Source organism: Rhipicephalus sanguineus, chromosome 2 (assembly GCF_013339695.2).
Source record: "Rhipicephalus sanguineus isolate Rsan-2018 chromosome 2, BIME_Rsan_1.4, whole genome shotgun sequence".
In the NCBI taxonomy this organism is placed as follows: domain Eukaryota; kingdom Metazoa; phylum Arthropoda; class Arachnida; order Ixodida; family Ixodidae; genus Rhipicephalus; species Rhipicephalus sanguineus.
Genome location: NC_051177.1, coordinates 223,434,761 through 223,459,930, shown reverse-complemented (window position 1 = coordinate 223,459,930; position 25,170 = coordinate 223,434,761). Strand labels below are relative to the sequence as shown.

General features: G+C 48.8%; 1 protein-coding gene across 1 annotated transcript in view; it reads left to right on the top strand.

Moving 5' to 3' along the window:
* Nucleotides 1–25,170, top strand: part of LOC119382254 (high-affinity choline transporter 1) — a 262,537-nt gene that overhangs the window by 189,933 nt on the left and 47,434 nt on the right. The window contains exons 7-8 of the mRNA XM_037649962.1: nt 13,418–13,423; nt 22,760–22,977. Of these exons, the coding sequence (XP_037505890.1) occupies nt 13,418–13,423; nt 22,760–22,977 (224 nt within the window). The remainder of the gene's footprint in view (nt 1–13,417; nt 13,424–22,759; nt 22,978–25,170) is intronic.

Sequence of the window (25,170 nt, the reverse complement as noted above, 5' to 3'; positions counted from 1 at the left end):
CAAAGCATCGTTATGCACGGTAACGGAGCTGAAATATAACCTTTCACACCACAGCAAATAATTAGGTGGCGAGTACTTAGCACTTTCCATGGTTTGGGCAAAGTAGTTTAGTCTCATATCCAATTCAGCACAGCTCATGACCTCATCCGGTGAAAGTGGCACGGGCCGTACGTCCGCACGTACTATCTGTTCCATATGCTAACAAACGGGTTGACCCTCCTCCTGGCACCATCTTGAAAAGCACGGCGCGCCACCTATAGTTCGTGGGCATTGCGAATAGATAAGACGAACTCGACAGGGCAACCATTGTCAAACCACACCCAACGCTGCAAGTGCCCTCTGCACCTCCTGGAACTTCTAGACGTGAATGAAACAAATCCTGCTGACCACTGACATTCCCGCTTTGTATAAAACGAGAAGTGCGTATCTCATTGCGACGAGTTCAACAATAGACATCAATTTCAGGTGTTGTTATAGAAACAACTTCGAGGCAATACAAGAATCGCTTTCAGGCTTACGTTACGACAGGGCAACAACTCAGTCGTCGGTATTTAAGCTTACGCTTGACCCCATCTCTCTGCCCACAATATTGCACCGCTAAAGCCAGACAGCTTCCCGTGAACAATCTGTCATGTTGCACCAACATAAGGAACGGCATTCGCAAACATCCGTAACTGCACGTACTAGTGCCACTGCGAGCTTCTACTCCGCGGATGTACAACTAACCTAGCTCTACCCTTGCGGTCACAATTCTTACAAACAACCGAGCGACTCTCGCGATAACCTTTCCTCATTCGCTCCCACACAGAACACACGCGGAAAGAACAACAAACAAATAAAACCAACTATTGAGTGGCTTTGCCAAAACTCGCACAAAGCCTACCCTTGCCTGTTTTTTTGCGCAAGCTCCCAGCTTAACTCCTACAGTTCCGATATCCAACACGTGGGACACCCTGACTTAATGTTTCCTTGCGTCTATGCATGACACGCAACGGAAACGCCACAAACTCCTTTTGAAGTCAGCTGTCATAACCCTATTCAGGGCACCCATCTCTTAAGCCCTCAACTCGCTCTGACGCGTGTCACTAACCTTCCGATAGCTAACTGTACAATGCATATCGGCTAACAAAAAAAACCAGCGTAGAGTGCTAAAGAAAACAACGTTAAAAATCACGCCATATCCACGAATTGAATGATGATTGAGGAACTGGCTCGGAGATAATCAGGTAAACCGTGAATGCTCTGTACTGTCATTTAGAGACGTCACACGTAGGGATTGTGGTCAGGTTGTTGTCGAACTACAAGCGGTCGTAGATCTTGCAGCTGTGGCCGAACGTGTTAATGTCATCACCAAGGCGCTCGAAGAACAAGAGGAAGAAAGCTTCTCTTTCGCGCGAGCGTGCGCATGCTACAGTTGGCTGTGCTATATGTGGTTTTGCCTGCGTTACTATCATCATCAAGGCGCTCGAATCTTCAAAATTGGCTAGCGCAAAAATTTACAAGGACTAAGAAGGAACACTGATGTACAGGACAGGCGCTACTCGCAACTAAGCTTTATTCAGAAACGTCTTCCTACATATATACACAGCCGGGTGGCGCGCGCAGGTGCAATGCACATGACAGTCGACAATGCTAATCAGGATCGGGATACCAAAACATATTGGCATCATAACCAAGTATCCAAAAACAGTGTTTCCTTACTGCGCAGAACAACAGAAGTGTCACTGATACATTCACGGTCTTTCTTTATAATGTGATAAGCCTCCATTAGTTCTCTCGCCAGCGCATTCCCACTAGTGCCCAGAATTCGAATGCTAGACAGCACTGGCTCACAGGCACAGGTCCTACAATGCATAGGCAGATGAAAAGTCAAATTATTTTTAACAGATCGCTCGTGTTCCCGTGCTCGATCGTTGAAGCAACGACCAGTTTGTCCGATTTGTATTGGTTCATGTGTTGCCCCAGTGCTCTGCAATATTTTTTTAGCCGCTATTGACCGCGTCTTGAACAACCTATTGGACAGCGAGAAAGTTCTACGAATTTTTAGATATGTAGACGACTTTCTCGTGATTTTAAGCACTAATCTCTTCCAGACGAATACTAGTGCTGTTGATGATATTTTAAAGCTGTTTAGACGACATGGACACGGTTTAACCTTCACCCATGAACTTCCTAACAATGACACCTTGCAATTTTTAGATCTTAATATGCTTTTAAGGGGGCAGCATATTTGCTGGAAGTACTCTCCGTGAGCCCAAAAAGAGCTTTTACCCTTTGATTCTGCTCATGGTAAGGTTGTAAAACGAGCTATTGCCTCACAATGCCTTGAATCGGTGCTGGCAAAGTCCTGCGTTCACTTGGCTCAGGATAGTTTTAATAGCCAGATTGAGCGCCTACAGGCGGCTGGGTTCCCCTGCTCGAACTTGACTGCTCTGTCCGAAACCCTCCTTCAGAAACTGAAGGGGAAGAAGAGGCCTGGCTCTGCTCGTGCGGAAAAAAGGCCGGAAGTGGTGCCGTATGTGCACAAAGTGGCACAGAATTTTAAAAAAATGTGGCAAATAGGTACAATGTACCTATAGTTTTTTCAGCGCTGCATAAACTGGCTGGGCTATGCCCTCGCATTTCGGGACCACTTAAAAAACCGACGTGTGGAAAAAAGCACGTTTGGCCCTACGTCACATGCGCCGTAGGCGTCGTGTGCGAAATCCCACTCACTTGTGGCAAGGTTTATATCGGACAAACTGGTCGCTGCGTCAACGATCGAGCACGGGAACACGAGCGATCTGTTAAAAATAATTTGACTTTTCATCTGCCTATGCATTGTAGGAACTGTGCCTGTGAGCCAGTGCTGTCTAGCATTCGAATTCTGGGCAGAAGTGGGAATGCGCTGGCGAGAGAACTAATGGAGACATATCACATTAAAAGGAAAGACCGTGAATGTATCAGTGACACTTCTGTTGTTCTGCGCAGTAAGGAAAGACTGTTCTTAGATACTTGGTTATGGTGCGAATATGTTTTGGTATCCCGATCCTGATTAGCATTGTCGACTGTCATGTGCATTGCGCCTGCGCGCGCCACCCGGCTGTGTATATACAGGGTGTTTCAAGAAATGTGTCCAACCTTCTTAAAAAATCAGCAAAAGGCGATATTTGCTCGGGGCTTTCAGAATTGCTTTTTCTGCAGCGGCAGGTATCTTATGGTAGTGAAGGACATCATTTTGGACAGTAATTAAGAAAGTTACAATAATTAACTTTTTAATTAGTGGATTTAGGTGATTGTGTCAAATGGAAGAATTGAAGTCCTTCGTGCGAGGAACCCATCCGAGCTTTGAGATTTCGAAAAAGCCGTCGTATTCTTTCGTAGAAGTATTCAAAATAAACACAAAACAATATCCGCAAGTTTTTAATTGTGCAGATGCTTCTTTAGGATTGATATGTGATGGCAAGAATGACAACGTTCCAAGATGTCAGCATTCTTGTGGTTATAGGTCTCGCGGCCCAGCTGTTCCTCTAGAGTCAGTATATTAACTCTATGTTATTTTTCCTTTCTCCATGATATCTACCACTCTCCCGGTCGGCGGGGTGGTGTTGCCGTCTGGGAGCGGCAAAGTAAAGTAATTCACCATTATTGTGGTCTCGGCGATTTGTACCCGCAACGCGTTACACGTTCGTCCCGTTCGGCGCGTTTTCAATAGAAGTCCAATTTAGTCAATGTCTTAACACACCGCGAGGTGGCGACCTTAACCCAAGCGTCGTAAAAGCGTCCGTCTCGCTCATAGTATCGTGCTAATCAAACCAAAAAAATCACAGCATATCCACGGAGTGAATGATGATGAGTGGGCGAAGCTGCGGAGGTTCATCGGTAAACCATGAATCTTCCGTGAATTCTGCCCAGTACATCATCACCGACGTGAGATCGGGCGCGTTTATACTAAAGGTTCGATGAGTTATGACGACTTGCAGCGCACTTTAATTTTACATGTACGCTGTGAACTTTCATTGTTTAGAAAACCATTGCTTAGAAAACATCTGGCGTCTTTCGTTAAGCAGCTGGCGTCTTTTCGTTTTGCTTTAGAAACATCTGGCGTTCTTTCGTTTTGCTTTTACCAAACATCTGGCGTTTTTTGTTGGTTTATTTCATCAATCAACGGCGTTTTGAACAAAATTTTTATTGTTTAATCACGCACAGGAGAAATCTCACCAGGCACTACCTTGGAGGTAAAGAATGGCTGCTAATGGGAATGAGAGACAGAAGAAGTCGGCTTTTAGCTAACGCTGCGAATTTTTTATTGTTCAACAACGCACAGGAAAAATCTCCCACCGGCACCACCTTGCAGGTCAAAGCGTAAGACTGGTTACATACTACGCTACGAGGGACGAACGGGTGCCGCTATAAGGAGCTTCGCCCCTAAAATAGCTTTGCGACGCGCGCCTCCCTCACCTGGCTGTAACACCGCGTTCCCCGCCTACGCGCTCGCCCCGAGAAAAATTGCGGCCGGGCTACCGGGGCGGCACGACGCGCTCTGCGTTTCCCTCTAGTGCGGCCGTGGTGTTCAATCACATTTTAACATGCCGCGGGATGGCGACCAAGTTCTGCGTCCAATATGCGACGCACTTCTGGCTATCACAACTCGTTCTCTGATTACGCTTTCACCGTTAACTACTACAGCTACCACAAGGGTTTGTTTAATCATTGAACATGGACGTTAGTCGTCGGCATGGAGATGGACCACCAAGCATCAAAGTGGGTGCATCCACGTTAAGCGGTGCTATAGCTGCCAGACAGTTATATACATTGTGCAAACTCTCTTATATAAATGTATAGCAAACATTCAACTACTTCTCTAAGGACAAGTTTTACTTTCGTGTTACTCCGATTCCTATCACGGAGGGACCAACCATGTTTTTTTGTTAATCGTGCGAACGCGCAGCACGCGCGCCCTGTGAATTCAGGCGCACGTGTAGTCATGTCACTTCAGGCCGAGACAACTGAACGCCGCTTCTTTTATGTTTGCTCACGCAAACACCGCAAGGACGAAGTGACTGCGTCGTGTTTTCTGAAAAGCATTAGCACGTAGAAACCTCCCGACGAGTCTTCCTCGTTTTACGCGTTCACATATCAATGCGTTTACGATTGCTCTCGCATTCCGGTTCTGTCAAAATGCTGCGGCGAGTTTAACCTGCGGCATTACGCTCATGATACCTTTCTTACTGCTGCTTTATATTTCTGTACAGTTCTCCGTAGGCTGAAGAGCCGCTCCTATGTCTTGTACTGTGATCTTTGCAAGAAATGCAACATTTTACGTCTAGCTAAAAAACACCCTATAATGGGAACCACCGTACCGTGCTCGAACATGACTAATTAGTTGAGTGGCAGCGCAGCTCCTTAAAAAAACAACTAAACTGGTTGTGGTAACCACGGGGAGACGTTTCGGTCACATCTTCAAACCTTCAATGTTTCACTTTATGCGCGGTTTATAGATGCGGTGCGGAGCGTTGTTCGCCTGCTCTTGACGAGATAGCGCACAGATTATTAACGCCATTGAGCAACTAGATTTTTGTTAGCTGTGGTCATTGATGAAACACGAGCACTTGCCTTCGCGCTAGACCCCAGGACGTCAGCTGCAACGCGGCAACGCGTAAGCGCAGTAGCAGACGCCCGGAACTGGAAGCTGAGATGCAGCGAAAATACATTCTCTATCATCGTATACCCTCGATGCTAGACGCTTCGCGCGCTGCCTTGCTATCACCTGCGCGCACTTCTTTCTTTCCTTGTCGTTTCATCGGCTTTCGCGTTGCCTCCTTGCCTTCAAAAGTGGCGAGTAAGTTAAATTCGTACCATTGCTATCGTACTCCCTCGAGATACGAGAATTCTTGGCTTAGAAATTGCGTAGGCAAGAGAAAGCTTTGTGAATTCGGGCCCTGATATTTTTGCAGCCAAAATTCAAAAGCTTTATTACCGCATTCTTCTTGAAGTACGTCAGCACAGTCAATCGCACGCACCATATCAATGAATTTCTTAGAATCGAAGAAAGTCCTGACATATTTTCCTGGTTGAGGACGTGTTAAAGGACCTATGCAAAAAAGAGTAGGGTAATGATCTGTTGCGGCATATTCCACAATTCCGCCAGTGCTATGATCTTGGCTAGATTGTGCCCACCAATTTCACACCTAGTAGGAACAGAAATTAGTGATGAGAGACCGCAGCTGAGATTAGTGCGTCAATACTCGGAGCAAGACTCCCCACTTGCGCACATGACGCGACTAGTCAAGGTTATTCCATAGCTTGCGCGACCACTAGTGACCAAGCGGAAGGAGCCCAGCAACCACGCTCAACGCTATGCTGCCAACTGCCACCGACGAAGAACATCTCGACGTCACTGCCTATTTGCAACGCACCGAAGAAGCTCGACAGCTCGCGCGCCTGCGCATCAAGAACCAGCAGAGGGCCGACCACCGTCACTATAATCTTCGACGACGCCTCATGGAATACGAACCCGGTGGCCATGTGTGGGTCTGGACGCCGATACGCCGACGGCGACTTAGCTAGAAGCTTCTTCGACGATACTTCAGGCCATACAAGGTGCTCCGACATCTCGGCGCCCTAGACTATGAGGTTATCCCGGACGGCGTTACGAACTCCCAACGTGCGCACATGACGCGAATAGTCAAGGTTATTCCATAGCTAGCGCGACCACCAGTGACCAGGCTGGAAAGTTCGATGCGTGATGTATAAAAGACTGCGTATCCCAGCGATGATCAGTTTATCGAAGGCCGATGCTCTCTTCGCCGCTATCAGTGTGTATTGCTGTAGTTGGACTTTCCGTTTCCCGGCCACAAATTCGGCCAAATAAAGAGTTTCATCTTGGAAACGCCGACTGCTGCCTTCGTCGACGTCATGGAGGAAGGAATACTAAGGAGAGGCCCTGACGTCACATTCGTGAAGCCTCCACATCGCAAACACCCGCATCGCCTCCTAGCGAAGGATCAGCGAAACATTACGCGATTTCCGTTGCGTCGTTTGCAAGCGCATGCGCGCATCGAGCGACTCGCGAAACTTTTGCAGCGGCTTTTTTTTTTTCGCCGCGCAAGCGGCGCAGTCTATTCACGCATACTGCTCCTTCTGTGTGTTCTTTAGGAAAGCTACGCAATGCCCAGCTGTTGCGTATACATGGTGCAAATCGCGTGCACTGCGAACAGTACCGGGTGTCACTTTTCATGTGTACGTATACACCAGAGCACGCCTGTCTCGCACCCAGGTTGCTGGCGAGCCGAGCGGATACTCTCGCACCCAGACGCCGGGCTGACCGGGCTGCCGAGGCGCGCGCGGACTGCACCAAGTAAACAGGGCAAGCTGCAGTTCTGAGGCATGTCTGAGGCTTTAAAGTGCAAAAACTACCCGTTCACGCCGCTTCAGCGTATAAGAGCTCGTCTGGGCACTACTGCGTCGTCTTTAGATGCCAAAGCAAGCAGCGCAACAAGAGGATAATAGCGTTGTCTGCGGCGATTACGACGCGCCACGGAAATAGTGCCGGTGCGGTGTTTTCAGCTTCGCCGCGAGTGGATAACTGTGATTCAAGCAAAAAAGAAACTAGGAGCCGAGTGAACATGCGCGAGTATGTACACTAAGTGCGTGTATTCTGCAGTCTGATGCCCACCTATTTCGTTTTGCGAACCTAATTTGCGTGACACGCAGCTGGGTTGAAGGCAGGCGCGAGCTTTATGTGGGGGTGCACTTCATACCTTTGAGCGTTTCCTTTGACGAAAATCTAGTGCAAGGTAGTGCTTTCAAGCACAAGCAATCAGCATGCTTTGCCACTTTCAACGTAGTATTAAGCTTTAGTGCTTTTGATGGCATCCACGCCTTCCAGATTTTGTCTTCAAAAGGTAATAAATGGCACGGTGCTCCTCAACAGCTGGCCAGAATTTCGTGCTTTCATTTCAGTGTTTGATGTCCCCAAATTTATTTGGACACGAAGCACCCAGCTGCACATAATACATATATTGGCACGTAAGTAAACAGTACTCGCGCCAGTGCCCTTTACGTCGCGGGCGTAGCTAACCGGCTTAACTAAGAGTAGCACAGTTTCGCTTGTAAAGCAGCACCGTTACAAGAATAAAATCGCGCAGGTAGCTTCCAAAAAGGATCGCTGAACGATACTGCAGGTTATACTCTCTGATAGCACGCTTTTGTGAGCAAGACGCATTATTGTAAGAGCGCTCGTGAAACAAAATTTACGTTCCGCGAAACTACCCGTAAAGCGCACTCCAATTATTACGCGATGCATGCTGAAAGATGAGCTTTCACAAAACTTTGTGCACGACTTGTAATATGGGGCACCAAAACATTGTTTCACTCTTTCGCGAGCTGCACTGCAATTACGATTCACGCGTACTACAGCGAGAACGTTTTTTTACAAATGTAACAGCGTACGTGTCTGACGAGGTTGCTTCCGCAGCCCACTCAGCACGTACTGTATACATTGTGGACTTGCATGAGCGAGATGTTTTTAATGTTCCAATAAAATCAGCGAAAATTTCCAGGCTAGAAAAGACGCGAAACACGCTCTCCGACGGGCTGAGTTTCGGGAGTTTCACGTTTGCTCCGTGTATCGTCTGCTGGCGTGGCAGCCCGCGCATGTTGTTTCGTCGCGTGTGCGATAGATGGCGCGACGCGCGATGCAAATATGGCGATGCGCATGGAATTCGCTGTGTTCTGGTCTATACGTTCGCTTCATTACTGATCACTAAGGCATGGTATTTGCATGCGGAGCTCTCAGATGTGCGCTGTGTTGCTTCTTATTCGTTGTGTCAACTCGGAACACACGTGAAATTTTGTTTTTGGCGTCTGACGTGCCGTACATACTATGCGCTGAAAGCGTCGTATGTTTTAGAGGCTGTGTCGTTCAAACGAAAGGACAATAAACTTTTGTTGTTGTTATCGGACTGCGTGATGTATGTATTGTGCGGTGTGCGCTCGCTGCGTGCTGGTGTTGTGTGCGCACTGGAATTACAAACTTTACGTGCACGATCGCGTATAAAATACAGTGGTGTCTTCTTTTCGACGTGAAGTTACGTAAACTATGTAACTAGCAAGGACGACGATGCAGCATAATGGCCAGAACAAGAAGAACGATCGGTTTATTCAGGCACTGATTATATAGGCGCACGATAGCGCGCCGAGAGTATCTGCGCATGTCCGATGCGCAGTCGTGATGCAGTAGCCTTGCCGGATACATCCTTTCCGTTAACAAAGAAATTACACACCCACCGAAACAGTGGTAAGTACATGGCACTTCAAAAAATGATATCAGACACTTGGTTAAAGTCCTTGTCATAATGAAGACGCTGTGGTGGCTTCACGGTTCGAGTCGACCTTCTCAAAGCTGGCGTCGGTGGTGAAGTTGACTGACGCACCACAGGTGGCGAAGGGTCGCCCGACGTCGGAACTTCGCGACGTCGGCCGTTGGCTGGCGAGGTTGAAGCTGCCACTGTCGGATTGCCACCAACGTTGTTGTCCGCTGGGCTGGTATCAATGTCGTCGTCGCTTTCCTCGATGAACCGTTCGCCAGTTTGAAGTAGGTGACGACGGTTGCGCCTTAACAGCTTCTGGTCCTCCGTTTTGACAAGGTAGGACCTTGGATATGGCGAACCACCACTTGAGCTTTTCGGGACCATGCAGCGTCTCTGAGCCTCACGACGACACCCTTCTGCAGAGGAGGCAAGGCCTTCCCCCTTGGGCCTGGCTGTGCTTCTTGACGTCGGTTGCGGTCACCGCACTGAAGTCCGGGAGGTTGGCGCGAAGGCGCCTACCTTGCAGTAGTTCACCAGGGATCGCCCGTCCTCCAATGGGGTAGAGCGGTAGGCCAGCAGGCCCAGCCAGAAGTCGTCGCCCGAATCTGCAGTTTTTTTCAAAATGCGCTTCACAACCTGCACACCTTTTCCGCAAGCCCGTTTGACTGCGGATAATGAGGGCTTGAAGTGACGTGCGTGAAGTCGTACCCTCCGTGAAAACAAAAGAAATTCATGGCTGGAAATTGTGGGCCGTTATCAGTCCATCCTTCGACGGGCACGCCAATCTGGCCAAAAATAGCGCTCAGTGCTGCATGGTTGATTGCGCCGACATGTCAGGGTTAGTTTCTGAACTTCCCGGAAGATTTGGATAAGGGCGTCAAAGAAACACGATGTACGAGTCCCCCGCAAACGAAAAAAATGTCCCGCTCCAACTCTATGCCATGCACAACCTGGCACGGGCCGCATTGAAGCGGTTTACTGGGCTGTTTGTAAGCGTACTTGCGGCATGTAGGACAAAGTTGCACCATGGAAAGCAAATCTCAGCGTTAAGCCCCTGCCAAACACGAGGCGTCTGGCCCTTCTTTGCATTTTTGCATGCCGAGGTGACCTGCTGGATTTTTCAAGCATAGTTTGTCGCATGCTTTTCGGAATAACAACCTTCGACGCCTTTAAAAGTATTCCGTTGACAAATGAGAGGTTCTTGCTCAAAAGGCTTTAGTTCACCTTGTACTGGAAGCCCCACCGACAAACTTGCGATCACCGACTGTAGGTAGCGGTCACGAGCCGTTTGCCGCTTGCAGTTCTTTCTGCGTTGCTTCGTGGACACGGTAACCTAGAAGCTGGATTGCGTGAACTTCCACGTCGGTAGTAGCACCAGCCTCGTCTTGGTTGTCAGCAGTTGACCGGGACAACATGTCGGCAAGAACAAGGTGCTTCCCAGGAATATACTGCAAAGCAAAATCATACTTGAACAACCTCAAAAAGAACCGTTGAAGGCGAGGTGGCATGTCACTAATTTCCTTTTGAGCAATTGACAAAAAGTGGCTTGTGGTCCGTTTCAATTGTGACTTTCTGGCCGTAGACTAACTGGTGAAATTTTTCGCATCCAAAGCAAATTCCTAGGGCCTCCTTTTCTATCTGTGCGTACAGTTTTTCTGCCTTAGCCAGTACTCGAGATGCGTAAGCTACGGGCCGCCACTCGTTATTGTGACGTTGCAGAAGAGCGGCGCCAACGCCGTCCTTCGATGCATCGCAAGACAACTTTGTTTCCCGTCGTGGGTCAAATATTGCGAGCACGGGAGCGGTGGTCAGAATTTGCGTGACGCTTTTCCACTCTTTGGCGTGGTTTTCTGTCCACTCATACTCAGAGCTGGCCTTGATAAGAGTTCTTAACAGGGCCGTTCTTTCAGATAGCTGCGGCACGAACTTTCCAAAGTAGTTCAACACACCAAGCATACGTTGAACATCGGCCTTGCATGTTGGCACTGGCATTTGAACCAAACTTTTTACGAGCCCTGGATTGGGGATATGCCGTTCGCACTTATGATATCACCCAGAAACCGTAGCTCTTTTACGCCAAACTTGCACTCGTGCGGATTAAACGTTAACCCAGCTGTTTCAGCAGTTTTCAGGACTGCTACCAGGCGCTCATCATGCTCTTCCTTCGTTGAGCCACAGACCAGGATATCATCTATATATATGAGCACGCCTGGCAGACCGTCAAATATCTGACAAAGTGCCTGCTGAAACACCTCAGGTGCAGGTGAGATGCCAAAAGGTAGCCTTAGAAAACGGTATCTGCCGAAAGGCGACGAGAACGTACAGATCTTTGATGTTTTCTCGTCCAAGGGCACCTGATGAAAGCCGGCGTTTGCATCCAAACAGCTAAAATAAGTAGCTCCGGTTAGCCGTGCTTCCAAGTCCTCGCGTCTGGGTAAAGGGAAATGCTGCCTCTTGATGTACTTGTTCACTCTTCTGGGGTCCATGCAAACCCTTAGAGCACAGTCTTTTTTTTTCACCAGTACCAGAGGGCTTACCCAGTCGGTTGGCTCATTTTGTTTGACGATGATGCCCTCCAGGGTCATTCGCTGTAGTTCCTTCTTCAGAGGTTCCTGAAGTGCAAGTGGAACCCGACGAGCAGGCTGAACGATCGGAACCGCGTCTGGATCCAGGACCATTCTGTACTGAGTTTTCAAGCAGCCGAGCCCTTGGAACAGGTGCCTGAAATCTTTCAAAAGTTCATACTCAGACGAGGCATTGACAGCGTCCACCGTACGTCGAACCAACCCAAGCGCTTCACTGGCATCGAGCCCAAGGATGGCTTGGCGCCCATTCTTTACGATAAAGAATTTCACGCTTATCTCGGTGGTTCCGACAGGCACTTTCTGTGACGTGGTTCCCTAACTTGAAATAACACCCCCGTTGTAGGCGCGCAACACTGACCCGGTTGGTTGCAACGCTTCTTTGGATCCAAGCTTACGGTACGTTGTAAATGGAAGTAAGCTTGCCTGCAAACCGGTGTCCACTTTGAACGTCACTTCTCTGCCATTTACTCGAGCCTTGATTGTCCAGTCTTTCTTGCGACAATTTTCGGCGCCGATTTCGAGAATCTCAAAGTCATTCTCATCGAGATTAGCTACTTCGCTAACAACGGTAGACTTCTGGCAACGACTTGCAAAGTGGTTTTATTTGCGGCAAGAATGACATTTACCATACGCGGGGCTTTGCTTAGGTTTATGTTTGCGGTTGCACTTCCTGCAGCAAATATCTTGATTATCGCGACTCTGCTTTTTTTTCCGCTGCTGCTGTTTTTTCGTCGCCGTTTCGCCACTTGAAACCGCGTCAATGCTGTCTTCCGTCCTATTCCAAACTAGGCTCCTTAGTGCCGCTGCTTTTGCCGCTTTACACATTTCCTCGGCTTTTAGTAGCGTCAGGCCTCTCTCGGCAAGCATTCTTTCACGCAGCTTTGGGTTGTTCGTACCAAACACAATTTGGTCTCTAATCAGTGAATCGTGCTGATCCCCAAAGTTGCACTGTGTCGCCTGCTTCTTTAAGTACCGCACAAACTTCTCAAAAGGTTCTTTCTCCGCCTGGCTTCGTGTACGAAAAACATATCTTTCGTGAATTTCATTGCTCACCTCGGAGAAGTAGGCGTCGAACTTATGCACGACCGTGTCGTAACAGTCCTTGCTTTCTTCGGGGCCGTACTGAAAGTTGTTGAAGATGTCGAGCACTTCGTCTCCCGCGAAGCTCAGCAAGAGTGCCACTTTCGAGGAGTCACTTCTCGGGGCCTTCTCGACTGCCGTTGCTTGCAGAAAAAGCTCGAACCTTTGCTTGAAGCGCTTCCAGTTTTCAGACAAGTTGCCCGATAGGCGCAATGGCTCCGGCGGCTTCAGTAGGTCCATGGCGATTCCGCGCCGTTGCTGCCGTGCTTTGGTCCGCGGCGGCCACATCTGACACCATGTAACTAGCAAGGACGACGATGCAGCATGATGGCCAGAACAAGAAGAACGATCGGTTTATTCAGGCACTGATTATATAGGCGCACGATAGCGCGCCGAGAGTATCTGCGCATGTCCGATGCGCAGTCGTGATGCAGTAGCCTTGCCGGATACAAACTATAGGTTGGCGTTGCGCCGAATAGCTATACTGCGCTCACTCCATATACACGAGCAAAGAGCTGCTCATCGGGCTACAAGAAAGGAAAAGAAAGACCTTGTGATAATATGTGGTGCGCGGATCCAAACGAAACCGCAAATTGAATATGTAGTGTGCCGTGCGGTGGCGAAGTGGATGTGATGTGTATGTGCCGTGCGGTGCCGACGAGGAAGACGAGAGCTCGTGAGGCGCGGCCTCGAGGGTGCGTGGCCCGTGCCTTCGGCAGTGCGCGAGGTTGGTCGTTCGAGGCAGGACTACCTCGTTGGGCGTCTGGCCCATAGGTACGACCCCGGCCACGTCGCGACACTCCCACCAGAGCTCAGCCTCCGCTAGACGACTGGTCTAGGAGAGCTGACGCCGGGTGCCTGAACCTGCCCGTGCCCCGCTGGTCTTGGAGAGCTGACGCCGGGTTCCTGAACCTGCCGTTGCCCCGGTGTTCCAGGAGGGCTGGCGTGGGCTTCCCAGGCGTACTGTTCGTGCTCAAGGGCACAACTCCCTGCCGCCAGAACCCGTGTGTCGTCGGCTCCAGTTCTTCGCAGAACCACTGCAGTTCGACGCGGCGACCCTGCGTCTTCCGACTTCGTCACGGCAGGTGACGGCGCCGCAACCACGTCGTCTTCGCCACTGAAAGGTGCCGACGGGGAAGCAACGACGGCCCAGGCGACTATCCCGACGACCTGAACTGTAGGCCGGACGTTCTATTTATTCATTTAGTTTAGTCCGCGTGCTTTTTGTTAGCAATGTCTTAATGAATGTTTTTGTCCATGCGTGAAGGGTGCAATATAAGTGGGACGTGTGTTTGTGCACTGGCGTGCTGTTGTGAGTCTTTCTGGAGCGGTCCTGCCCAAATAACATCACAGACCTAACACCCAGCAGAACGCGTAAGTCACTGCTAGGTGAGTTCGAATACGATGAGGCAGGGGCTGAATGTTTTTGATTACGGCACGTACCGGTACTTTCTGTACTGTTGCACGAAAACACTCCACGAAGAACTTCAGCACGCAGCGCTCGGGCCTGCCACACAAGAACAGCCTGGTAAACGTCTGCTTGCAACATTATACTGCGTGCAAACCGCACAATACGCGCTAAGTTTACGCCAGGACTACAAATCCGAGCATACGCGAACCACCGCGGAGAGCACGCCGCGGGGCGTCTGCTGTTTTGTTTGCCCCATATCGGCTTGTTTGCCCCATAAATCTGACGTCACTTCCGCCACACTTTAGCAATGCAATGGGATAGATAGAGCCTCTCCTTAGTTTTTCCTTCCTACATGGTCGACGTCACGACCCCGTGACAATAAGGTGCACTGACATCAACCTATAGCCGCCCTATTGGAGCACTTGTACGGAGGGCCGCTGCGTTATGTGAAAACCACCATATGCTTTACGACCTAACATGCTCTGCTCACGGGAGCCGCTCGTCATTAACACCCGAATTCTTCACGCGGTTTGTCGTGGCCATCAAGTTTCTCTCTCATATGGGCCTGGCCACGCTGCAGCACATCTGCTTACTTACAAGCTCATGTACAGTGAAACCTCGGTGATACGAACACAGCTCATACGAATTGCGGGGTCATACGAATTTTTCGATGGTCCCGGCCAAGGCCCATTGGCCTGCAGTGTAATGGAGTACGCTTGTTGCGAACCGATTTTCACCCAGCCACGTTTGATACGAACGTACGCTACCGACCAGGTACGAAGAGGTGCTGTCCGCGCTGTTGAGGAAGACGCCCCAAGCACGTGCGAGCGCGGGAACGCAAGCGTCGTCATGCGCGCCGCACCGCCAAATCGTCAGAATCACAGTGTAAGAAAAACACTTAAAAACACTTTTCTTACGGTCAGAATAGACTTTCAGAGAGTCGTCACGGCCTCCGACATTGTGTGCGCGAATCTCTGAGGCTCTTATGTGCCTCCGTGTGCCTTCGCGTTTAGATTACAGAGGACATTAGCGCCATGCTTTTATTTCTAACGCGTCGACGCGGGCTGCTGTCACTGTACTGTTGTTTACACGTGCCTGCTTCGTGCATCACACACCCTATGAAAGGTGGACGAGGACCGAAAGAAGGCGACAGCGGTCTTGGCCAAGGCATCAGGCCTCACAACGTCAACATGCACGACCGTTAATTGAGGTCTCACTTGTGCGGGCACTGCCGTAAAGCTCCCAAAAACATCCCCAACACCTCCGCGATAACAAAATCATAACACAGGACCGCGGTTCTGTAATTTTGTGGCCTTGATCCATCGCGTCAAAGCGCTTCTTTTGTTACTTTCGCTGCAGTACACCCTTGTCATGCAAAAAAGGTTACTGAAATTTGGAAGCGGCTACTGCTGTCGCGGGTCACAACGCACCTGGTTCATTAATTAAATAGGCGAATATTTAATTAATGCCAGCACTCGTAAAGTTTTACCAGCACTCGTAAATATTTACGGGTGCTGGTATGACTGTCGACATCTAACAACTTAACTGACAATCATTTAGGGTTTTTCCTGATGCTGCTGCGGCCCTGAAAAACAATAAATGAAAATGTACGCCAGCTTTCCTTCGGCCCATGATAATTTTCCATGCTTTCTGGCGATACGAATTTCGGATGATACGAATATTTTTGGTGGTCCCGTGAGATTCGTATCACCGAAATTTCACTGTATTCTGTTACGCATATGCTCCTGACGCCGGCAGCCTGTCTTGGTATGATATACTGAATTATTGCTAGGGACGAGTTGCGGAACTTCCCAGGTAGGTTTCTTGCATTATCAAAATTCATGCAAAGTGGTGGTCCGCGCTACAGTAACAGTGAACTAAAAGGTGCTCACTGTACAACCACGGCCGCTCGATAAAAAAAGAAAAAGGTACGGCCCCTTGCGTGCCCAGGAAACTGCGGGAGGTGCCTAGTTTAACTTATTGCCGCTCTGGCGCTAGAAAAAGGGTCGCACCAAGTTGGTATAAAGAACGCACGGGCGTCTTTGTGTAGCGGGTTTTCTTGAGGAGCCTCGAATTCTTGGCAAATATGTGGCATCATGTCATCAACACTCTTCTGGATACACTATTTTCTTCGGAAGCAACAATATCTTTTTTTTATGATAAGGACTTTTAACGCCATTCAGTGTCACACTCAAATTGTGTTACACGATGTTGTGTCGTTCAGAGTCGACATGAAACGCAGTGGCTCCTCGGCAAGCCCATATATAGCGGGATGCAACATCTCGCGCACGCCGCATTTCTGTTTTTCTTTGTCTCTTTTTTGTTCTAATTACGCTTGGCTGTCCAACTACTAGCGCCAACGCGGACGGAGCTGTCAGCACCGCGTTCCTCCTTCTGCCCGTGTGTCGCAGCGCAACGTTACAAGCCGCAGCTTTTTTAGGGGCGAAGCTCCTTAAGGCGGCACCCGTTCGTCCCTCGTAGTCGTAGTCGTAGTAGTCGTAGTGCGTAACCAGTCTTACGCTTTGACCTCCAAGGGGGTGCCGGTGGGAGATGTTTCCTGTGCGTTGTTGAACAATAAAAAATTCGCAGCGTGCGCGTTAACTAAAAGCCGAATTCTTCTGTCTCTCATTCCCCATTAGCAGCCATTGGCATGTTCCAGTAGGAAACGTTAGTAGAAGTAGAAGTGTAAGTGTTAGCTAAAGGCCGACTTCTTCTGTCATTCCCATTAGCAGCCATTGTTTACCTCCAAGGTAGTGCCTGGTGAGATTTCTCCTGTGCGTGATTAAACAATAAAAATTTTGTTCAAAACGCCGTTGATTGATGAAATAAACCAACGAAAGACGCCAGATGTTTTCTAAAAGCAAAACGAAAGAACGCCAGATGTTTCTAAAGCAAAACGAAAAGACGTCAGCTGCTTAACGAAAGACGCCAGATGTTTTCTAAAGCAATGGTTTTCTAAACAATGAAAATTCACAGCGTACATGTAAAATTAAAGTGAGCTGCAAGTCGTCATAACTCATCGAACCTTTAGTATAAACGCGCCCGATCTCACGGCGGTGATGATGTACTGGGCAGAATTTACGGAAGATTCACGGTTTACCGATGAACCTCCGCAGCTTCGCCCACTCATCATCATTCACTCCGTGGATATGCTGTGATTTTTTTGTTGTTGTCGTTCCTGCGGACGTGTCGCAGTGTTTCACGCGTTTGGACGTGGCCGTAGCAGAAGGCAGACGTGACGCGTGCGGAATGACTTCCAGCCCGGCCGCATGACCAAACCATTGCGTTCGCCAACCACACGAAACGTTGCACTGTACGTAACAATGGTGGCAAGGACGGGATATACCGCCGTTTTGCATGAAATATTGTAGGGTAGGAAAGCTACCGTTATCTTGGCATGCGTATAACCCACAACCTCTTTTGTCGGGAAAAGTTATGGCGGATTTCCCCGCCATAATTTTAAATGCGGAACATTTCTTAGTCGCACCTGCGGCGTCGGCCGCCGTCCACACCCCTACTGCGCATGCTCGGCTCGTCTCGTGCCGGCAGCAAGCCTCTCCTCTCCCTCCCTCGCATGCTCGGCTCGTCTCGTGCCGGTAACAGGCCTGTCCTCTCCCTCCCTTCCTCCTCTCCGTCCCTCCCTCCTCTCGATCGAACGCGGGCGGTGTGTATATAAGCGGCGGAGCGCGCGTTCAGAATTCAGTCAAGGGCGTCTTTACTTGGCTTTCGCTTGACTTGACGCTTTGCTTGACTCGAGTAGATGCGATTGAAGCAACGCTACCTTCATTCAGCGTCGCACCACTCGTTGAAGGCAACGTTACCCTACCCTCACCCTCGTCGGCGTCAACAACAGCAAGCAACGCAGAAGACAAGGCTGCGCAGAGACGAGCATACGACGCTGAACGTAGGCGTTTGAAGCAAGCTGCGGACCCGGAACTTCGTGCACGAGAAGCTGCTGCGAGACGGCAACGACGGGCTGCGGATCCTTCACTCGGGGAACGAGAAGCAGCGAAACGGCAACGACGGACTGTGGATCCTGAACGTCGTGCTCGAGAAGCAGCAACCATCCGTGAACGTCGAGCAGCGGATCCATCACCCGGGCAGCGCGACGCTTCTGCCAAACCCAATTACGCAACATTCGCGCGATACCCCACCACTCTGCGACGCATTTACTCGAGTATCCCCCGTGGGAAGATGCGGGCGACATTTTTTTCATCCGTTCGTTCAGACTTAAAACCTGAATTATGCACAACTCTCATTAGATCCAAAGTGGAATACACTTGTTCTATTTGGGATCCATTTAGCTCCGTATTACCTATGGACTTAGAGTCCAACCAAGCAGCTAGTTTTGTGCTTTCTAACTACAAGCGCTACGCCAGTGTTTCTTCCATGACAACTACCCTAGGTCTACCAACGCTTAAGTCACGCCGTAAGTACTTCCCGGTTAATCCTACTTCACCAAATATTTTACACAAATCTGGGGGAAGAAGAAGATCTTAAAATGATCTTTTTCTTCCCCCAGATTATGTGTGACCACGGTTCGACCATCATCTTAAAGTTCCCTTATGCCGCACTAACACTTGCCATGCTTCTTTTTTGCCGCAAACAAGCAGTGACTGGAACCACCTTCCTGCCTTCATTGCTGCAATCGAGGAATTGGCCGCCTTCAGAATTGCAGTTATTGGGTATTCTTGTCAGACCACACCTCTCTGTAATGGCCTCGGGCCCTGACAGTATGAAAATAAACAAATAAACACATTGCAACTCGTCTGTCGCATCCAGTGCGTCGCCCTTGCGACGAAACTGTAACATTTTCATTCACCGTTCTTATTGGAGCCTGTTTTAAGATACATATTACCTTTCACATTCGAGCGTATGTACTGCTATGCTTTCTGTGCAATGCTGCATGTACCACGCAATGACATAGCAGAAATTACGTGATGTGCCTTGTCCTTTATCGTGACGCTGCAACTAATTTCTTAAGAGAATCTTCATGGCAACAAAGCGCTGGTTCGTGTCGTCCGGCACATCGTTAACTCCATGTAACAGTGGCCTGGCCGCGCTCTTCTAAGGCTTCGAATGTGGGAGGGCACCAGTGTGAGAGCGAAAAGCGCGTCTTAGGGAGCGTAGTTGAGCGTAGTCACTTTGCCTTGGCTGTTTCAAGGCGCGCCTTCGGACTCTGTTACCCTCCCCCTACCTCTGTCGAGCGGCGCCTCTCAGTTGCTATTTCGCGCGTCGCGGAAGCCTGGTTAATTGTAGCATGCTCGTTCTCCTAGCCGTGCAGCGTTATCGAGTTTTCACCTTTTCACACCGGCCTCTTCTAGTTCTAGGTACATATTTTCAAAAACAATATTCGTTTCTGCTATTCTTTGTGGGTGCAACTCAATCTAGATAATTTTAAACGAGAGCTTCGAAAACTGAATTATACATTTCGTCCCTGTTTCTCGTATAAAGGTAGACGTAACCAGAATTGCGTTTTTCTCTTTTCTTTGGGCACTGAAAGAAAGCGAATGGTCAGGCAACTTATCGAAGAACTTGACCACTTCTTTCGGTGCGTGTGCACTTCGAAAGACTTTGGTGCCCGTGTCATGTATCTTTCGTTCTCGCCCATTTAACCTTATTAGGTTTACACGTGCATTCAACAATTCAAGCAATACGGCACGCGATAAAAACTTTTTGCTTGTGCAGTTCTTGAAAGGGCTGCACACATTTTCATTGGCATTCGTGAAAGTAAATTTGAATGATCAGCATTAGGGCATGACAGTGATTAAGATAGTGGGTATCTGAGGGTTAATACGCAGATGCTGGATAGCACTTTAAAAGATTTACATAAGTGGCTAGTCTTGAAATTTAAATGTTATCTTGACAAAAAATGAATTGTGCTATTCAGTGAACTCTCAGCTGTTACTGAACTGGGACAGTGACATACCGAGGTAGCCTACGTTCAGTTATATGTACAGAATGATAACTATTGAAACTGTAAGCTACATACAACTGTATAACTATATATACGTAATAAAACATATGTTACACATCATGATGCACATACACATCATGATATTTCAATGCTGTCCCAGTTTTAACTTCAATAATTGTGCAACGGAACAATCACAATGAATTCTCATTGCTTAACGCACTTCAATAACAAGTGTACTGCGATTGAAAGCCTAGTTCTCCAATAAAGTTTCGGTGGCCAATTTTTAGTCGGTGTGAACAATGAGCTCAATGATATTTCAATTACTCTTCAGTGTAATATGTCAACATGGACCTATGGCATCTCAATAATTTGTGAATAAAATTTTTTGTAAAGGATATGTAGCTGCGTCTCCGATTCTATCCTAACATCAAGGAAATATTTAACAGTTACCTTGCTTCCTGCGCTGTCCAGTGACTCCACGTTTATTGCGAAGGAGAACACAACAGTGCTGCGGCATCTTAACCAGCGAAATATAATAGCGAGAAGGACAAGTGTTTTCCATTGGCGAGGTACATAAACACACGTGTTGCGGGTGCGCGTCACTTTTGGAGCGTCGTCTGCTCTACCGGATATATTCCAAGATAGCGCCGGCGGTTGCAGTGGCGCCTACTAGATCGCCGCTGCGCATTTCGCACAAGGTATATTGACCAACGGCGCCGGCCGTTACGCAGTCCGTTTCATCGGGTTTTTCTGTACCTGTAATTCTGGGAGCGTTAGCTGGTGTCGCTCGCACAAATGTCGACGCATGTGGAAGATTCTTCAGAGTGCCTCAGTTCAAAAGAACTTCCCATTCACACACACACACACACACACACACACACACACACACACACACACACACACACACACACACACACACACACACACACACACACACACACACACACGCGCGCGCGCGCGCACACACACACACACACACACGCACATACACACACACACACACACACTTCGCATAAAAACAGCTCTAAAAAACGGCGGAAAAGAGAAAGAAGGACACAGACGGCAGCGCTAACTTACAACAAGATTTATATGCCAGCACCACGCAATATATACTTGTGCATTATCTGAAAAATATAAGAAGAACAATATATTGCGAAGTATATATTGCGCAGTGCTGGCAAATAAACCTTGTTGTAAGTCAGCGCCGCCGTCTGTGTCCTTCTTTCTCTTGTCCGCCGTTTTTTAGCGCTGTTTTTTATGTGAAGTATGCCGTACCAACTCGCCCAAGCAACCACTTAACACACACACACCCACGCACACACAAACACACGCACGCACACACGCACGCAAGCACACACACAAAACCATTCTAACAATCCTTTATATACATACTATCAATAAGTGTTGCTTGTTGGGCAAGTTGGTACATGTTTAAATTCGACAAAAGCCACTAAAACGTCGAAAAAGGAAGAAAACTGAGAGGCAGGAGCAGAGACACAGTGAACACAGGAGTGGCCACCCCTGTGTTCACTGTCTCTGCTCCTGCCTCTCAGTTTTCTTCCTTTTTCGACATTTTAGTGGCTTTGTCTAATTTATACTATTCATAGCCATGCCTGAACACCCAAAGGCGATTTTTCTTGAGTGTCGCCCCACTTTCGTGATCTATTGCGCGGCTCTAAATTCTTCGGGGGTAATTTCAGCACCCTCCACGGTCACCTCCATTGCCGTCGGGTCTCCACAACGGCCGCCGCGTTTGTGTACTGCTAGCGTTAGGCTGTGCTAGGCGGAGACGCAGTCGACACCAAAACGGCCATAATATGTCCAAAAACCTACTCACAGTCCTGAAAACGTGATCTAGATGATCCCGAAAGCTGCAGACAGACGATCACACCAGTTATTTTTCTGTAACTGCACAGTTTCCACCAGACGAAACAACTCTCCACAGAGCTGTTGTGAGCCACATCCGAACTCTCTGGCCCCCTGGCATAAATCGTAACACACTACAGGCTGAATCAGCAAGAATACCCAGGTGCGGACAGATCGCTCAATAAAAAAGACGAGGTTATGTGGCGAAAGTTGCAGACGGGGGCTTTTCCAAACCCCGTACTTTACAGCAAGTGGCACCCAGAAGTTTTCCGGTCCCAGTGCAAATTTTGTGATGGACGCAGCGAATTTGGTTCACACGGTGTGGACATGTCCGAGTCAGAACGATGGTTCCGACACTCTAGAATCCTGGGAGGCCCTGCTCCGCAACCCAGACCCCAACGTCCAGCGGGACCTCATCAGTCAAGCCCTTGCTGCTGCCGTGTCTCAAGGGATTCCGGCCGACGGCTAGGGGCGACGGGCAATGGCTGACGTAATTGACTGATTTTGAAAATAATGTTTTCTCTCTCTCTCTCTTGGGTGTCGCTGCACATGCCGAAATTGTGGGTGGTCATGGGGGTGATACATGATGCAAAAACGCTGCGTGCAGATTTCACAGCGGCCGGGTACACAAAACCTGTGCCGCTTGTGGGGGAGGCGAAATCATTGACGCTGCCACTGGTGCTGCAGTATCTCACTCCGGGATTTGTGTCCGCCATGGGGCTGGGCGCTGTCTCAGCAGCGGTCATGTCCTCCTCAGACTCTTCCATTCTCAGCGCCGCATCCATGTTCGCCTGGAATATCTACAGGCTTACCTTCAGACAGCAGGTGAGATGCAGTCTCTCTACTCTTTCTACCGTCGTCTGCGAGGCGTGTTTACGAGAAAAAGTCCATCGCATTACACGTCAATACAAGAAAGGAATAGGTTCAGTATCGCTACTGATTTAGGGCTGCGGCAGTGACCTGGTGGTCTTTTCCTGATAAGCCTGTGGTAGCGGTCACAGTGGTCATGGTCTGCCGGAATAAATCGAACAAACGCCGGTCTTAGTAGCACAGTCCACGGTCATTTAGTGATCAAGTATTGTCCTATCTCACACAGCCCACCCTGGTGCCTTGACGTATCTATCTATCTATCTATCTATCTATCTATCTATCTATCTATCTATCTATCTATCTATCTATCTATCTATCTATCTATCTATCTATCTATCTATCTATCTATCTATCTATCTATCTATCTATCTATCTATCTATCTATCTATCTATCTATCTATCTATCTATCTATCTATCTATCTATCTATAGGGTTGCTAGTTGGGCAAGTTGGAGCAAGTCATTCATAATGGTACTGAGCGCGAACTCTAGACTCTGGACAAGCGAGAGGTTGCGTCTGTGTCCTCTCGCCTGCCCTGTATCCAGTGTTCGCGCCTTTACCATTATGAATGAGTCCAGTGCAGTTTCCCAGTGTTTATTGTAAAGATGTTTGATAAAGTTTGGAGTTCTACTGTCGGCTGTGACAGCAATGCACGGACTCCTAGCGCGAGCGGCGATCCCAAGCCGATGTGCTGGTGAGGATGACGCACTATCGTCTCTCTTCTTCACCACGCAATAATAAGGGGCATATCTGGGCAAGTTGGTTCATACTTGGAAACAGAAAAAAGCGCGAGAGAAACAGGCACAAGAGCGAGCATCAGTCCTGCTTCTCTCGTGTTTGTCCTTGTTTGCTTTGCACTTCTTATTTGCCTTTCACATGCTTTAAAACACGGTAACTATTGAGGGCCCCTATAGGCTCCTCAAGCATCGCTTAACGGCGCTGCTGCTCTTGACAGGCAGCGCCATTTCTACCATAAAAATACAAACTGGGTGCAAACAACGCGCGTTTTCCTTTCTCTCCAATGAGCTGCCGCTCGCTTCCGTGCACGTGCAGAGCTCTCGCGGTGCACTTCCGGAGCCTCACAATTTGCCGCTTGCAGTGCGGCTTCAAAATGATCTTTAATCTTGACTGGCACTTCCGAAAAGCGAACTTGATAAAAGGAGAAAGGCTCGTCAATCACGTTTACGGTGAAGAGCAGACGATCGACGACAGCGGCGCCCGACTTAAAGCGAAATGCATTTCCCAAGTAGCGATTACACAGTGTAGGGCTTATACCTAGAGGTAAGTCACATTCTTTCATGTTAAAGATGAATAATGGTCCACATTCACTCCGAAATGAAGCCGTACACGCTATCGATGCTCTTCGGTGTGGACTAGGAATCATATGGTTGTTTTGATATGGCATGCTTACAGTAACAGCCGTGTACTTTCGGGAGCAAACGTTTGCGGCGTGCGAAAAAAAGAAATGATACGGCCATGGCACTCTTTCCTGAGAAGGCTAGAGTCAAGTCCTCCGTGCCACTGGAGAATCACCCGCCGATTAAGACGCGAGGCAGCTAGCTGAGCTTTAACCACTGTGAAGGAACTGCTCGCCTCGTTTTTTCGGCTCTCGCGTCATGCTTGCACTCTCTTTTTATGAGAATGTCGACTTGACAGGCAACTTGCTGCGCGAACGTGGCTACAAAATCGCACAAAATCGGAAGGTGGTTCCTTCAAGTTTGCAAGCGCCTTAAATATACATAACCCTTTTAAAATATCAAAGCTTGCTGAAAATGCACAGACGTCCGTTCCGGCGTGATAAAGCAGCCTTCCCGACGCGTGACTTGCAGGCGCCGAACTTTTGACAATGTGCCGAGTTCAGTTGAATTCAACCAACCGCGCAACGCTAACGGTATAACGCGAGTGTGAACGTTATTCAGCGACGGGTAGGTCTCACGAACACGGGGAATCGAAACACAAAGTTGTTTCACCTACAACCGTAAGTGGACTTTCAGAATGCGAGAAGACAGCGAGTAATCATTACTGTTATCGCTGTGTGCATACGCCGCGTTATGTACTGATCCAGGTAGTCGAAACGAACGAAAGCGATGAACTCAGACAGCCATAATAAAGGCGAGACAGCGCTGTATAGAAGGCGATCCACGCTTG